Source organism: Halichoeres trimaculatus, unplaced genomic scaffold (genome assembly GCF_033239565.1).
Source record: "Halichoeres trimaculatus isolate MK-OKI-2021-1 unplaced genomic scaffold, fHalTri1.1 fHalTri1_scaffold_13, whole genome shotgun sequence".
In the NCBI taxonomy this organism is placed as follows: domain Eukaryota; kingdom Metazoa; phylum Chordata; class Actinopteri; order Labriformes; family Labridae; genus Halichoeres; species Halichoeres trimaculatus.
Window position 1 is genome coordinate 21,959,284 of NW_027437191.1, and position 17,444 is coordinate 21,976,727.

Consider the following 17,444-nt stretch of genomic DNA (forward strand, 5'->3'; position numbering starts at 1 on the left):
TAACAACAGATTGATCCAAATCAGAACAACAAAGAGGAATAAAACAGACTCCAGTGCCATCAAAGATAAAAGACATCATACATCGAGAACATTCAGCAAGCACAAGAGTGGAAACAACAAGCAGTTACTGAGCAAGCATTGATACCAGCAGGGATATCATAGCTGTGTGAAGAAGGATGTTAAAGATTTGTGAGGGTAATGTTTAACCTGTGACATAGAGCTGTTTTAATTACAAGAGTAAAGAAAATTCATGCGTAAGCTAGTGGGAAGAACAAGGGTGTGCTGCTGCTCCAGTTGAAGAGTTCAGGTCACCTGTCAGTGCTGACATGATTCATGTTAATTAAAAGATACACTCCAAGTGTTATTTCCAACTCTCAGGATCTGTATTCAACCTCAGTCGTCATTTCACTCCATTCACCATTCACTGTATCTCTTTCCTTCTGTCAAATAATCTTACATTTTAAATAGATAATTTACAGTATGTAGACCTTCAAAACATCAGGTGTGTCCTGGTTTCTTTTGTCACTAAGTGTTTCAGACCTATTATACCAACTGTCACGCTCTTAATGGTGACATGACATCAAATTAAGTGCTATAAATACTGTATGTAGTCTTTTTCATCTGATGTCACAGTGTCCACCCTCACCTGTAGTCTAGAGGAACAGGCAAAAGAAGTTTTTCACTAGGGCTGAACACTCAATCGAATTGAAACCTTTGTAAACTTTATTCTGTTTGGTTCCTATCTCTTACTGACAACTGGAGGTCAGTAAAATTAGTGTTCCTTTTTCTTTTAAAATCAAAGAGTGCAATCCAGGCATGTTGACATATCTCAGTGGTTCAGCCAAAACTTTGTTTTTAATTATGCTTCTGCACTTTAGTTTGTGTGAGATCATACCACGTAGGCCTGGCCTGCAGGAAAAATTGCCTATATGTTAACAGTATGCTTTGTCGTGTTGGTCATACTATAAAATGATTTGCTGCATGTGTCTATTGAATAAGGCTGAAGATAAATGTACCCCCCATAAATAAATAAATAAATAAAAATAAAAATAATAAAATAAAATAAAATAAATAAATAAATACATAAATAAAAAAAATAAATAAATAAGATAAAATAATTTTAAAAAATTGCATGCTTAACTGCAATCACAATATTGGTCCAAAAAAATCACAAGCTTTTTTTTTTCTCACAACTTTTCTAAACATCCTAGTTTTATTTTGGATGTCTTACTTTGCACGCAGAAACTAATTATTTCACTCAAAAAAATAAAGAAAAACAAAGCCACAACCCAGACCCAGACCCACCCCCAGTTTTGCTGCTGACTGCTTGAGGTTTTCCTTCAAAATATTCACATATCTTTCCACAAAATTCAACCTCTAGCCTTGTTGATTTCTGTTACTTTTTTAAAAATAATTGTAGCCCATTGCAGGCACCACTACCTTCACTGTCCACTGTAGTGAGCAATGTCCCAGTAAACTTGTGACAACAAATGGTCACATAAAGTCAAATAGATATGTGCTTCATGCTTTACAAACCTTCCTAACTTTTGTTTTCACACAGAAAAATATTCACAAAATTAATATTTTGTATAAAGTAATGTTTGTGTGTGTGTGTGTGTGTGTGTGTGTGTGTGTGTGTGTGTGTGTGTGTGTGTGTGTGTGTGTGTGTGTGTTTGTGTGTGTGTGTTTAGGAGTGTGGCTGCAACGTGGTGGGCTCAGTGACCCAGCAGTGTAACGTGAACACCGGCTGCTGCTTCTGCCGCGACTCTTTCCGGGGAGAGAAATGCAACGAGTGTCAGATTGGATACCGAGACTTTCCTCAGGTGACTCATATTAATGCTCCTCATATAACTGTAATGATCAAAGAGTGTGCTTTAATTATGTCGAGAGACTCTCTGAGGGAATCTGATCGTTAGAAAAAGAGGTTGGTCTGCACACTGCATTGATGTTTCTATGGATTCAATGAGCTTTAATTAAAAACATGGCTCTCGCCTCACAGATGGAAACATTTTCTCTGAATAGCAGCACTGTTTCTTTTTGTCATTGAAAAGGTAACATAACATTCCTGTGGAGATTTTAGTCTCTTTTAAATGTTTTCACTTTGAAAGCAGCAGACATCCTTTTGATCTAAAGGAAAAAAGGACATTCATGAGATCCCAATCATTCCACAGGTGGTATTTGCTTCATTGTGCAGAAGGATCCAGAGAAGAGGAGAATAGTTTTTTCATGAAAAGTAACTGGTTGAAAGAATTTAATGATCGTGTTTAGAGAGATTTCATGGCCATTTTTATTTATTTAGTAGCTTTTATTTTTATTTTTCAAATTCAGTCGCTCCAGTAGAATGGGGGAAGAAGAAACTGGACCACCCCATGTTTGGTTTTGGTTTAGAATCCAGCAATGTTGCAGCCGACACTGGAGTAGATAATGGCAACATTTTCATTTTGGAGTAAATTTTAATGGTTTGGTGAAGCAGAAAGCTGGGACACACTCTGCTAGCTCCTCTCTCGGCCTGTTGTGTTGTTGATAACAGAAGCTTGGCGTTGACAGCGTCCATGTTTCCCACAGTGCACCCGGTGCGAGTGCAGCGTGGCAGGATCGGACAGCCAGACCTGCGATCTGGAGAGAGGAGTGTGTGGCTGTGCTGACCGGACGGGGAAGTGTAGCTGCAAGGTAAAGCATGCACACACACATACTAACTCACACAAAAACACACATAGTTGTATTTTCTTAACTTATGATATGTTTTTTAACAAGAATTTTCAATTTTTGTTTTCCACTGCATTTTTTTTCTTTGCAATAAAATTAAAATAAGAAGGATTGGGAAATCAAGTGTTACATAAAGATCATAAAAGCTGTCTTTTTCAAAAATGGCTTTGCGCCAAACATTATTTCAATAAGTCCTGCCAAACTTAAAGGTGAAGAAAATGAAAATCAGACTCAGTCCAACCAATAAATTCTATTTCCTTTTTGCCTTAAAAACACCGTGACATTTTGAGAAGTGGTTTCGAAATAGCCTAACTTTATTTGCCCTATTTCCAGACTATAAGTTTCATAGTTTTGCTGGTCCTGCAACTTAGTCTTCTATATCAAGTAAACAAGGTGCTGTGTTAAATGCTAAATTCATGCTAAATTCATGTATGTGAAATACTGTTGAAGAAATATCTCCATGGCTACAACGGCACTGCTGATGGAAGCTTTACATCTCCGGCTTGGACAGCCTGACAGCTTCTGGTGTGAAACACAAGATAATGTGGTTTAGAGAAATAAAAGTTCACTTGTGTCTTCTTCATTCTCCATTGTAGACAGTTTTTTTTTTAGGATTTTAGTCATTACTTCAGTACATTTTAAAAAGTGAGGATCGTTACCTGATGGAGCTCACATAAAGTCACAATGCACTGGTCTAACCGGCAACACTCACAGCAGAGCAGGGAAGGAGGAGTGGAGTATATGCAGACAAGAGAAACTAAAACTTAACTATGTGCAAACTGTGTATGCCATCAACCTATATATGCTTTTTTTTCTCTCTTAATGACACATTTTTTTGACTGATGTGACTTGCACTCTGGATAATATATTTGCGTGTTCATAATCAAGTACTTAAAAAGCAGATTATCAGTAACAAAATCAGATATCACTTAATGCTTTTTATCAGTTTCCATGGTCAGTTCAGATTTTCCTGAGAAAACACAAATGCACGACTCTACTCTAGACTGCAAAATCAAATACATGTCTTGGCAGGAGTCCTACCCTGAAGACAGATAATGATGGTGCTCATGGGAAATGGTGTCTTCATCCCAGAAAAACACTACTTATTCTGGCCAAAGGTGTCACTGCAATCAGCACCAAACTGACAGTCCTCACAGGGACTTCGAAAAATATTTTAAAAAATGTTGCATTGATAACTTTTCTACAAAACCTTTCAACAAAAACATATACCCTCTGAATGAGACAGTGCTACAACAACGCAGTAAAAATCAGGAAACACTAACCTACAGCGTCCACAGGAAGTGTGTGCATCATGTTCCATCAAGGCTCTTCGCTCCAGAGCTGATCTGTGTCCTGTTTATAGACTGTATAATATTTGGATGTAGTCTCCACGTCTGTTTCTGAAACAGTGAAATGAAGCCAATTGTTGAATGCAGCCATACTGGACAAGAGGCAGGCTTTGAGCTTCCTTTCTAACAGCTATATGGCGCCCGTCAGTCACTAGAGATGAGCTGTGTCTCTGACTGGGCAATCAGACAATCCCAACATCTTCTAAACCGCCAAGTTAGAAAAAAATTCACCCCCCCGTGCAGTCTGAGCTGATAGAGAAATTAACGCTTCAGACCCAAGCTGTTTTTTTTTTTTAACAAGGCTGTAAATATGTTTTTAATGCTGTTAAACTCTGTTTTTTGGCTTGGTGTGTTTCTGCAGCCAGCCTCAAGCAGATTCTCGATGAACAGCAACTTTCAGCACTTCAGCTTAGGCTTCATTTTTCTAAACTGGATTTTTACCCTTGGTCCAGTTCAGTCTCAGAAACATCTCCTCTCTGCTACAATAGATATGGACTGAATCTTTATTCATAGAAGCAAATTAACCTAGACAGGAAGTCATGGTACACAAACTGTGCATGCCATCAGCTCAATTTCAAAATAAAACATTGTGCTTAAACTCCCAATATTAAATTAGATCATCTCAAATACTAACAGATTATTATCACATTTAAATTTACAGCTTCAGAACAGCCGCTTATGTAATCCATCCTGACCACAACAGGACTTTTAGCTGCTAACTTAACAAAGGTAACAGGACAATAAAATAACAAATCTATAAGTATCAATCATAGATTAGACTTTACATTTATGATGGATACTTTATAATACATGGTGGAGGAAGAGAAGCAAAGGAATAATATCTGAATGAGAAGTAAATCAACCACTGAAAGGCATTTTGACCTGCTGTTAGTGTTGTTCTCAATACCGAGACAGGGAAAACTTTGCGTCTGACAGAACAAAGTATGCCACTTCCTTTTGATTTCAGGCACAAGACTGCAAATAAAATGACTCACTTAAACCATGCTAGCTATGAGGTTTTAACTGGTTAGGGATCAGCAAAAACTAGCACTGATATCGCAACCTTGTAGAGCAAACTTGTTAACATGAAGCAGCTAACTTTGAAAAAATAGTTCAGCTTTGTCAACACCAACATGTAATGAAAGCCTTTCACAGGAGCTTTAATTACAATGTGTTATATTTCTAATAATTTGAATTATTCTTGTCAGTATCTCCTGGTTTTGTCTGTGTGTATTACCTGTTAATGTGTTTATTAGCTGAACTCACTCCTTGCTCTGTGCCTGCTCTACTCCTGAGTAAAACTGGCTGCCTACCACTGGCTTGGTCTCATGCACCGTGTTTGAGCCTAATGTTCTCCATCAGTCATTATCTTCAGGTAATAGTGAAGTAATGCTATTTAACTCAAGGGTTTATCTGTGTAAGGCATTGAGGAGCGATGGTAAAGCCTCTTTGGTAAAAACTGTATTGAAGTGTCCAGCTTGCCAACATTATGTGTAGACTTTAAGAACAGCAGCTGGAAGCCAGGACACAGTGTTTTCTGTTTGTCCGGACAGCCTCATCCGGAATAGAAGGTTCCTGATTTACTGTCATTCCTATGAAAGGCAAGCTGTAAGTAAAGCTGTACTTTACAATTAAACTGACGACGACATGAACACTGAACCACTGACACTCCACAGCACTTTAACTTTAACACAGAGTCATCTTAAAGTCTGAGAAAAACCAAAATTAAAAATGTTTATGCCTCTGAGTCCTGCTTGTAGGATGACAGTCTGTATTTTAAATGTCAGTGCAGATTTAAAAGCTCCTGCTTATGCCTTCTTTGTCCTCGCTCTGTGTATGTTGTCTGCATGTCTGTAATTATTTCAGTAAATGTCACAGGAATAAAGGGCAGGCATCTCTGCATGATGGCACTTACTGAAGGACACACACAGGCACACACACACACACACACACACAAAACAGAAAAATGGATGTATTCATACATATAATCAAGACTGATACACAAACCAGTTGAAATGAGTATCAGTGAATAATATGTGTCATTTCAACAGGTTTAATATCTACCTCCACCATGGAAGTTATGTTTTTGGGAGGGTTTATCTGTTTGTCTGCGAACAACATAACTCAAAAAGTGACGAACGGATCTTGATACTAAAATTTTGGAGTTGATCTGGAACACCGTCTGGATCCGGGACTTTTTTAAGGGATTCTTTTTTATTGTGAGATAGGGCCGGTTTCACCATATGTCTATACAACTCCACGGTAAATGGCCAGATTGCTTTGCAAAACAATACAAAACAAGGTCACCATAATTTCTGACAGATGTTAAAGTACAATCCTGGCAATTACCTTAAACAATCCAGATCCTTGCAATATTCTGGATACTAAGATCCAGAATATGAAATATATACTGGGTCATCATAATTTTCAACACTGTCAGGTAACAAATTATCATACAAACCTGCAACTAACACCAAATTGTAGCAGACAGTCTGCGCTCTCTTGAGTGCTTTTCTAGTTAATAGTTTTTTCTATAAGCATTTATGACACACACACACACACACACACACACACACACACACACACACACACACACACACACACACACACACACACTAAACATACATTTATTCAGTTCATGGCATCTTTCATCTCTGCTGTCACCAGCTGATTACATGATCCCTCTAAGACAGCGACACATGCTGGAGCAAAATTATGTGTCAAACTCCAACACATACACATATACACACACTCACACACGCGCGCACTTGATGCGAAGCCTCAGATCACCGAGTGCCATCGAGTCGCTTGCCTGTCACTCAGTCCTTCAATCTGTCACCTGCCTCACTGTATGTCTGTTATGTCTGCCGTCTGTTGCTCCATCCCCCTGTCTGTCTTTCTGTCTGTCTGTGATATACCTGCATTTTTTTTGTAGGTCCAGAATTTATAAACTCAATTACAGAGGCAAGGTGTTTCATTGAGATAAAAATGTTTGAGGTCTTTTGTAGATTTGTCAAGTTAACTCATGTTGTAAAAATGCTGCATTTTGAAATACTTTACAGAAACAAATCACCATTTAAGAGTAATGTATTTTTGCAAACTAGGCATGACCAAAGTCAGGTCAAGTGGACACTTGTGGCCCGTATATTCACATTTTCTGTCAAGTGCACAAAGAAAACCAAAGTGTACCTAGTAAGGTCATACATTCAGACTGTGCCTTGGCTGCTTGTCTGAATGTAACGTCTACAATACACTGGATGCGTCTGCACTGTGTCTCCATTCTGTTAAGGCAAACAGATTATATAGGTTTCATTCAAATCAATGTGTCCGTCGTGTTGCAGGTAGTATGCAGCCGTCCTATTTTTGACAGACGTGGACCTGTGAAGCATAATTTAAGCGAGGAAGGGAAGATCAACCAGAACAGGAAGTTGTGACCAGAAACAACCTAAAAACACCCAATGATTTTCAAAATAAAACAAACCATGTCGAAATCAGTTCGTTCTACAGCCCAACATGAATGAACAGAGATTTATCAATGGAGCGGGAAGCCCGTAACACCTCTGTGTTGTGACTTTAGCTGTCTATCTGTCACACTGTTTGTCGGACTGAACACGCAGCCGGTGTAAGTTGACAAACGCAGTCAAGACGCAGCACAATGGAGTCGCACTGCAGACGTATCTGTTGTATTTCAGGTGTAAAGCTCTGTACTTTCTGCAGAAACTCAACAACTCTTACTGCTGACATCTTTTAATGAATGGATTTATCATGATGTGAAAATGCGAGTTCAGAAATCACGGGACACAAAGACCAGATTAAAGTTACAAGATGGTGCAGAAAAATAGTCCAAAATGCAGGTTGAGAAGTATTTAGGGCTAAAATTAAGGTTTACAGGTCAAAATATTCTGAAAAGGAAAAACAGTCCTGATAAAATCCACATCCTGGTCCTGTCATAAAAAAACATCCTGACATATTTACCCATATTGTCCCCTAATGTTCCTTGGTCAGAAGCAGAGTTTGCTGATGTTTATGCATCAGGTAACACTGCAGAAAACTGACCACTGATTATCTGGTATCAAGACACACCTGAAGAACAGGTGAGCTTTGATTTTATCTGTCTATGCTGACAGAGTGATTATGTTTGAGCTCACTGAGAGACTGATTTCAGAAAGAGTTAACAAATAAAGCATTCATATGTTACTTCAATGGTTAATAAATATGTCAGTAAGAGTATCAATCAAAAGTGTCCGTCTTTGTAACAAGTTTGGACACTGACCTCAGTTTGGCACAGGAAGAGTCAGTTTGATGGAGTGTTTGTGTTCCTTTGCTGTGCAGCGTCTCACTCCTGTGTTGTTCTTCATCCTTTCCGACTAACCAGCAGGACTTTTTGACAGAGCTCTGCATTAATTGGATGACGTTTTGTTGACATAGAGGCGGTTTAATACACCAACCTGTCCACACTCCTGTTACAGACCAGTCAGCTCTCAGCCTGTTTAGTCAAAACACAAACAATTCAGAGCGGTGATGGAGCTTTTTCCAGCTCCACAGCAGGCGTCAAAAGCTTTTTCCGAGCTGTGTAGGTGGAACATGGGACACAGACTTCCTGCCACATTGTTCATAACTGTTAACTTTGGTACGAGTAGATTCCTTACTTAGATTCACATATGTGTTATAAAGAATCACAATGTGTACTCACTGATTCTGATGTGTTGAATCTTTGTCGTTTTAGGAAAATGTGGAAGGTGACAACTGCGACCGCTGTAAGCCCTTAACATTCGGGTTGTCAGTACGAAACCCACTCGGCTGTAGCAAGTGTTACTGCTACGGACTGACACCATACTGTACAGAGGCACAGGGACTCATCAGGATGTGGGTGAGTAGACATGGTTTTATTGTTGACTCCTTTTCTGACACTGTTTGAGGTTAACAGGAGCAGGTTTAAGGACAAAGAGTGGAGCAACTGAGTGTTTTAAGTGCTCTACTAAAAATGAAAAGGCTAATCTTCACTGCATGGTGCTGATTTAATCAAGAGAAGTTGCTTAGGGGACCTGTGTAACCTTCCCCATGACTTGGTATTTTGGTTACAACAAATTTACTGAATGTTAACAGAAGATTCAGTTAACTTCCCCCTACCTGTTAGAGTCAGCTTCAAACTGAATCAAGAATCTGTCCTGACCTTTTTCTGTCTCATCATAAAGTGAAATGTAAGTTTTGTCTAGCATGACATCAAAACCAGGGCTCTTCTAGCTCAGTAGGTTCATAAAAAACTGCAAACTCTTTCTTTAAATGGCACCATCAGTGCACTTAAAAAGGAGACTTTTGCTTCGCTTTTGTACAACAAGAGAAGATAGAAACGCAAAATCTATCTTTTTATTAGTGTTTTTTCCAAACATCTTCAGGGTAGCGGTTTTAGATTACAAACATTTTTTAGTTTTTAACTGCAGTTTATTGTTTATATTCTGAGATAAAAGTATAAAACAACACTTGACATTAAGAAGAAATCCTGGATCAGTTTATGAACAGAAATGCATTCTTAACTTTAGACTCCTCAAAGTGTCCACCTTTGGCAGATCTTACAGCAGGACACACTCCTCTGATTCTTTTTACAGTAGAAATCAAATCTTCTTCAGAAAGTTCTTCCCAGCTCTGCTCCACCAGATGTTCCTCTAAATGTTGGTCATTTGTTGGTTTCTTTGCTTTCACTCTTCGTCAAGCTTGACCCAAACCAGCTCCATAGGGTTAAAGTATGTATCTATATATCTGTGTAGTACCACAGTGTGTCCAGCTCTACTTTTATATACACACAGAGGTGGTTGGAAGGAATCAAGGAAGCACCAACTTCCAAGACTGTTGCAGAACAGCTGTTGAGTTTCTAAAGGACCTTTTTGTTAAATCATGAACAAAGACTGTGTAACAGGACGTCACCCGTCTGTTTCTGAAACGGAAAATGGAGCACATCGGCTATCGTGGCCATGTTGGTTGTGGCAAGGGCTTCGCATACAGCCATAGGGCGCCCATCGGTCGTGTGACCCTGAGCTGTGCCTCTGATTGGGCGAGCTCGCAAGCTTAATAGCCTCTGAACTGCTGAGTTTGAAAAAAAATTCACCCTACCATACAGTGTGTGCCGATGGTGAAATTAATTTCTACTGTGAAACCGTCTTTTTTTGGCTTGGTGTGTATGTGACTTCCAGTACTTCCAGAGCCAGCCTCAAGCGAACACTTCTTCTGGCACTTCTGCATTGTCTCATATTCTCAGACCGAAGGTTGCTGCTTGGTTATGAAGTGTTCACTATTCTTCAGTTTAAGGTAACTTTCTTTCTTAACCTCTGAAAGTCAACTACCTACTTGTACAATTTCAAACTATTCATTAGACTTGAGCTGCTTGAATTTCAATAAAAAACTGGAAAAACTGGAAAATTGGGCTGTTCTAAAACTTTTCGCCCGTAGTGTATGTAAGTTAACGTAGATCTAATGCTGGAGATACACCAGATGCATCTCTGGTTCAGCTCTGCTTGGTTGTGTGTTGACTGTGTATGTCGACTCACACTGGTTGTGTGTATAGTCCAGTACCTTACAGGACACCAGACAGCTGGTGTTAACAGACTGAGGAGTTCCTGCTCTTGCTGGCTCCATTCATTATGTTGGTTTGTTGTTGTAATCAAGCTAATCAGGTGATCAGGCTTTGATACGGTTTGTTTAATATTGAATTTAAAAGGTTTTTTTAGGTAGTTTCTGAGCACAATTGTCCATCCTGCTTAATCTGCCTCACGCTGAATTAACATGTCATGGCTCCGGCATCCAGCAAAATTAGGATGGTCGTGTATCTGTCATGACCTGCCGGAGCAGGGATGCAGCGGATTCACAACAGACACAACATTTTGGCTATTAGACTTAGGGACTTGAATGGAGGCTTTGTTTAAAGCAGACTTTACAGCACACTTTTCTTTGATTACACAACTAATCCCCAGAGTAATTAACAATTACAAAGATATCGGGTTTCTGCAGCCATAGTCTGCTGTACAGTGCGGAACAATCAGAGCTGGGATCGGGCTCAGTTTGAGACAAAACAATACATTAAAGATATAAACTAAAAGGATGGATGAACATTTGTGTAAGAAGTTTTTTCTGGTTTGAGTTTGATGCTCTGCACAATGTGCCTACCAGCTACTTTACTGAGACAACACATCAAGACACCAGGCTTGTCTTTATACCCACACTGAAACCTGAGGGTTATTAAGTAAATATCATCCATAGAGACTTTAGGACTGGTTAAAAATTTCCCTCTGACTTTATATTGTTTTGTAGTTGTACAGAGAGTCATAGTAACCAGCTATTTTGTGCAACATAACAAATTTAAAAATCGGAAAATTCTCCCGTTAATTAAGCTCATGCATCAGCTGTTTAAAGCTTACAAAATGTTAAAGTGGACACTGAGTTCGAAACAACGGTATTTAGTGTATCAGTCAGTCAGATTGTCAGCCAGTTAGCCATCGATTGTTGAGCGGCCTCCTGTTTTTAATAAAAGACTCTTCATCTCAGAAACAGTCGCCATCTGCGATAAAACTGACGTTTCTGTGGCAACAGTTTTTCTGACAGAGTGTGGCGAGGGGCTTCATTTGAGCGACAAACACTCGCTTCGTTTATTGTTGACAGAGAGAGGAAGGGAGGGAGAGAGGAGGGGGAGGGAGAGAAAAATGGAGAGTTTATTGGAAAGAGGGAGATTTTCTCTGAACCACTGAGTCGTGAGATTACACTGAGTGGAGTGGGACACACACACACACACACACATACACACACACACACACACACACACACACACACACACACACACACACACACACACACACACACACACACACACACAAAACACACGTACCCTTTACAAGGTTCACACATACACAGACATTCATTCACACACTCACACTACACCGGATTACATGGACACACACTCTGCCCCACATATACACTTTTTTTTTTTTTAAGTTTTCCTTCTCTGATGGAGCTGTGTGTGTGTGTGTGTGTGTGTGTGCGTGTGTGTGTGTGTGTGTGTGTGTGTGTGTGTGTGTGTGTGTGTGTGTGTGTGTGTGTGTGTTTGTGTGTGTGTGTGTGTGTGTGTTATTAGACAAAGGTTTACAGGTTGTTAAAAACTACTTTGTACCCTAAAATCCATAAAATAATTCAATAAAATAAAAATGCTGGTGAAATTAGAAAAAGAGAACACCTGTTTTGAGCCAATCACTGAATTTTTCAGAATTATAAGTCAAAAACTTGTTGACAGGCTCAACTATCGACTTATCCAGTCAGCGCTGAGCTGAGGAGGAAAGTAAACATTAAAAAAAGATTCAAAAAGTAAAACTTCCACTAAGATTTTTAAATGCCAACACAGTTTGAGAGTCAGTTTTTCAATGTTTGGTGTTGGCTAAAATCTCCTCCTAGAGCTCCAGTCAAGACTTGATATTTGAAATATAGCTGAACAGTGTGTCTGAATTAATTCCTAATCATTTAAAAACATTCTTGTGTGAAGAGAAAAAGTCAGCAAGGTTATGTATTTCATGTCTTTAGAGCACTTTATGCACGTTATTAAAGTGACCTCACGCAGGATCAGACATTCCTGTTAAATTGAATTTATATTTTCTCTGATGGCCTTCTGCACATACCTGGCAATATTAAAAGAAGTCTGAGTCTATTATAGAGACTGAGTCAAATCATCATTTATCAGTTTGTTCTCAAAGAGGCTGACCTTGGTGCCACCTGTACTTCCTTTTGCTTTCCCAGGTTCAGCTCTCACTCCATAAACAGAAATTGACTGGTGAGCCGAACTGTATGTTTGACAAATTATGAAAAAATCTGAAGATGATCTGTACATGCTCTGATCTGTTCCAAAACTTGCCAATTGTGCAACACTGTGGATCAAAATGAGGCTTCAATTCTGAGTCACATTCTCACACCTCACACATCAAAGATGTGAGATGCTGTTTGTCCTTTTTGCATTTTGCCTTCAGCACCATCTACAGCGCAAGTTTGTTAAACATAGTCTTGCTAATGTTTCTGCCATTACTCGCTGTTTTCTTTGCTGCTCATCTTAACTTCTTCAAACCTAAACAGGCAAAAAGGCATGTTTTGAACCTGTTGCCTACAATGCTGCAGCCTGTCAGTCACTTTAGCTTCTGAGTATGCAAATTTATGTATGACTCTCATCTTTTGTGTTGTAGTAATGTTATGCATTCTTTAAAAAAAAAAATCCATACATGAAGATATTAACCAAAACCATTTTGATACAAGTCTTTATTTCTACAGTATAGCTGCCAAAACACACTAGTTGTGTCCAGCTGCACAGAATCAGATAGGCTTGCATTCAAGTCAACTCACACTGGACCGGCTCCGCTGCAGTCTGGCTGTGTCCCTGCTCTGGCAAGTCAGTGGGCCAGGAAGTCACACACAGGAACCACCTATAAATTTCTAGTGACTTTAAAATGAAACAAAACTTGCCAAAACCAAATCATATTTAACATAACTACAACAACAAACCGTCATAATGAGCGCTGTCAGAGCAGGACATAACAGGTTTGTGGTTTAACAGTCCAGCATGAATGAGTGAAGGATCGTCATTAAGTTGGGGATCGTGGGAACTCCTCCGTATTTTGACTTCAGCAGTCTGGCAGGTTTTGTTTTGCTTTTGTATTTTGACATAACCACCAGATGGTGTTTGTAGGGTGCATCTGAAAGCTCTTTGCTTTTTGCGACTTGTTAGCAAAAAAACATCAAAACCAGAGAAAAACTTCTACAGGAACAAAAAGTCTGAGAGGAACTTTTTTGAAGTCAATAAAAAATTGTCTTTTTGCAAAATTTTGCAGGTAAAACTTGAATATGAATGTAGATCATGTCACTTTGTATATTACATTTAACTTACCTCTAACAAATGTTCAGCCATTCCTTAGATTAGTCATTGAATCTTGAGCTCCTTATGTTGGAAATGGAGGGACTACTCAACTAATGGATGAACAGTTAGCAGCGACCACCAATTAGTATTTTTGACTAAAATGCCCATTCCTTGTAAATAGAAAAAAATAAAAATAAACCAGCTCTTGTTGCTTCCATGGATAAATGTCTCAATTAAAAAAATATTTTTAGATGATATTTGGAAAAAAACACGAGGGATTTACCTCTCCTAAGTGTGACAGTCTCTGTCCTATGCAGCCAGTGTCCAGTTTATAATGTCCTTATAGATTTCCAATTCAGTATCTTAAACCCTCCAAAGTGCCTTTATTGTTATTCACACAATATCGACACATCAATAGAGCTGGACCTCAGTGACAGACTGAGGAGGAGATCCAGGCTGGAGTAGATGAATATTTATTGGAATCAGTCCACTCAGCCGCAGCCTTCAGTCAATAATAAAGCCTGATATTATTCAAGTAGTACTGAAAATTATGAACACATCAGGTGGGGTCACTGGAAAATGAGAAACAAAGATAGAGAGTTTTTGTTTGTGTCTGTAGTTCTATAGGATGTGGATCATATTTGAAAAATCTCTAGTGAAGTGACACTGAAGTCTGGAGTTAGACTTTTAATATTAATGTTTACATTAGATTGTAGCACAGTAAAATACATGGAGGTCTGATTTTTTAGTGTTTCTGCAGCCAGCCTCTAGTGGATGATCAGTGAACTGCAGTTTTTAACACTTCAGCTCAGGCTCCATGTTTTAAGACTATAGCTTGAAGTTTGGCTGTGTGGCAAAGTGAGGATTTGATTTTCACCAGGCTTTGGCTGCTACAGACTGTTAAATACCTTTCCCAAACCTGCAGGGACAAAAATGTGTCCGTCTCATCCTGTCCCAATCAAAGGTTCCCCTAAAAGGTGCTTTCATTCTGACACTTTTTGAGACCCATCCTCATTATTTCCAAATCCTCTGAGCCGGCAGAGAACACAAGAAAGGAGACAAAAGGCACCGAAGTTTTCTGTAACAAGACAGGCGCTGCAGACAAATCCATTTGAGATCGATGTCTGCCAAAGTGAAAGAACACACAGGGAGGGTGAAACTTTGAGTTTGTGTCATTGGGATGTGAGAAGAGAAAACCGTGTGATGAATACACCTCAACATCTGGTAAATGTGTCTGTGTGACGGTGAGGCGCCTGAGTTCATATTTCTTTATCATTCTACCAACACACATCAGCACGTCATGTCAAGTCTGACAGCATCACAAACTGATCTGGTAACACCTCACTAACATCTATGATGTCGTATCCTTCAAGCCTTTGTGAGAAGAAGATAAAAAATTACTGAAAACTACTGTGGCCCTAAGGTCAGAACACAACATTTAATTTACAGAAAAGGAAGGGACAAAGCATTTTGTTAAGGCTTTTTTTTAACCTTTATTCAGAGAGGACAGGGAACGTGAATAGAGCAGGAAACAAGGTAGAAGTGGGAAGCAAGAACAGGATCGCAGGTTGGACTTGAGAGCTAGAAGCATCATGTGGTGAGCAAACTAACCATTAGACCAAACCAGCGCCCCCCTGTACGAATTTAAACTGATGGTGGAATGGCATTGAATGTCCAAACTGTTTTTTTTTTTTTTTTTTTCTGAAATGTCACTGGATTTTGGACATTGAGAGTCACCATACACAACAGCCAACTGATAAAGTGATTATAAACTAGGGCTGAGCAATCCAACATGCTCTATGACATAAGGTGTGTATAAAGATGGATGACATAGCAGCTACCCTAAAGTGAAAGCAAAATATTTTAGGCTCAAATGGGGACAACCTACAGATGGAGGAGGGATCTAACAAGGAGATCTAAATTCAGGTGATCCAGGACATTGTTCCTGATTCTGTCCTTTTTCCCCTTTTATTGCTGTTTTATTTGTCATTAGAAGTGTATATTTAGCTGTGATTGAAAGATGAAAATGTGGGATTGGCAGCTCTTTCAACTCCTGCTGTGCTGAATGTACTGGATTTGTAGAGAAGAGAAAAAAAGAGCAAGCTGAAACATTACCATAAAAGCTTTTAGATAATTTGTAAGTGTCTTCTTCAGACTAATGTAGGAAGATGTAGATTTGCTGGCCTGGGGAAAAGTCGATGTGTGATTGGATCAAAGAGCTGGAAGTCAATGCCACATGACCAAGAAACATTTACTTCTTGCTCAAGATGATAAGTTAGACATCAGGCTTATGCAAACAGGATTTTATTTTCATTTTTGCAGAGTGGAGGGATGAGGACACCTCATCCATCTGTACATTCAGGCAATGCTCAGTGCCTTTAGTAATTACATTCAAAACACTTGTAGGAAGCATCATACCTACATTTTGAGCAGCATTCAGTACATCAGCATCATCTTTAACAAGAAAGATCAGCACATCCTAACATTTTATTGTTTTTTAATGTTTTGTAGTTAACACTGAAGCCTGAGCAGACAGTGCTCCCCCTGGTGGACAAATCGAACGCTGTGGAGACAAGGAGAGGCGTGAGCTTCCAGCACCCTGAGATCCTCGCTCACACTGAGCTGGTCAGCTCAGCCCTGTCTGAGCCTTACTACTGGAGGCTGCCTGAGCAGTTCAGAGGCTCGATGGTAGGATGAACGCCTTCACCTCTGATCAGTGTGTTTCATCTTTTCCTCTGTTTTTCAATCCATCCCTTCTGTCTCTCTCAGATCACTGCATACGGTGGCAAACTGAAATATGCCGTCTACTACGAGGCTAGAGAGGAAACTGGTCCTTCCTCTTATGAGCCTCAGGTCATCGTCAAAGGTGGTCCCAACCGCAACATTGTGATGACACGGCACATAGTGGGACTCCAGATTGGTCAGCTCACCCGCCATGAGATCGACATGACAGAGGTGCAGTGGATAAAAACTGTGATTTTATGAATAGATGAAGAAATATTCAAGTGTTGAGTTTAAGAAATTATGCCACAGACCTACAGCATATAGATTTACAAGTTGATGCCAACAGTCTGTTACATCAGAGAAGAGACTGCAGTGTTAAATTTCTTCATCAGTGTATTAAGCATCTGTATTTTGTGTGTGTGTGTACAGCACGAGTGGAAGTATGCAGATGGCCGCTCCATGACTCGAGAGGACTTCATGGATGTTTTGTTCTATGTGGACTACATCCTGATTAAAGCATCACACGGCAACTTGATGAGACACAGCCGGTAAAACACACGCACGCACTTAGGCTTTCACTTCCGCACAGTGTGGTCTACTGTTAAATATTCAACTTGATCACTGAATAAAGGATGACCTGAGGGAAACTGACTCATTTTAATCAAAGTGAAATTAAGATTTTCAACACAAAGGGTTTTTTCTATCTTAAAACAACACAACCTGCTTTAAGTCTTCATTATGTTTCTTTTGAGGATTTCTTATTTAAAGTCCAACTAAAGGGGAATTTT

The 17,444-nt window shown here is 39.4% G+C and overlaps 1 protein-coding gene across 1 annotated transcript in view; it reads left to right on the plus strand.

Annotated features, from left to right (window-relative positions):
- lama2 (laminin, alpha 2) overlaps positions 1–17,444 on the plus strand; it is a 248,340-nt gene that overhangs the window by 157,758 nt on the left and 73,138 nt on the right. The window contains exons 25-30 of the mRNA XM_074684978.1: positions 1,692–1,823; positions 2,566–2,670; positions 8,782–8,925; positions 16,444–16,620; positions 16,702–16,887; positions 17,086–17,204. Of these exons, the coding sequence (XP_074541079.1) occupies positions 1,692–1,823; positions 2,566–2,670; positions 8,782–8,925; positions 16,444–16,620; positions 16,702–16,887; positions 17,086–17,204 (863 nt within the window). The remainder of the gene's footprint in view (positions 1–1,691; positions 1,824–2,565; positions 2,671–8,781; positions 8,926–16,443; positions 16,621–16,701; positions 16,888–17,085; positions 17,205–17,444) is intronic.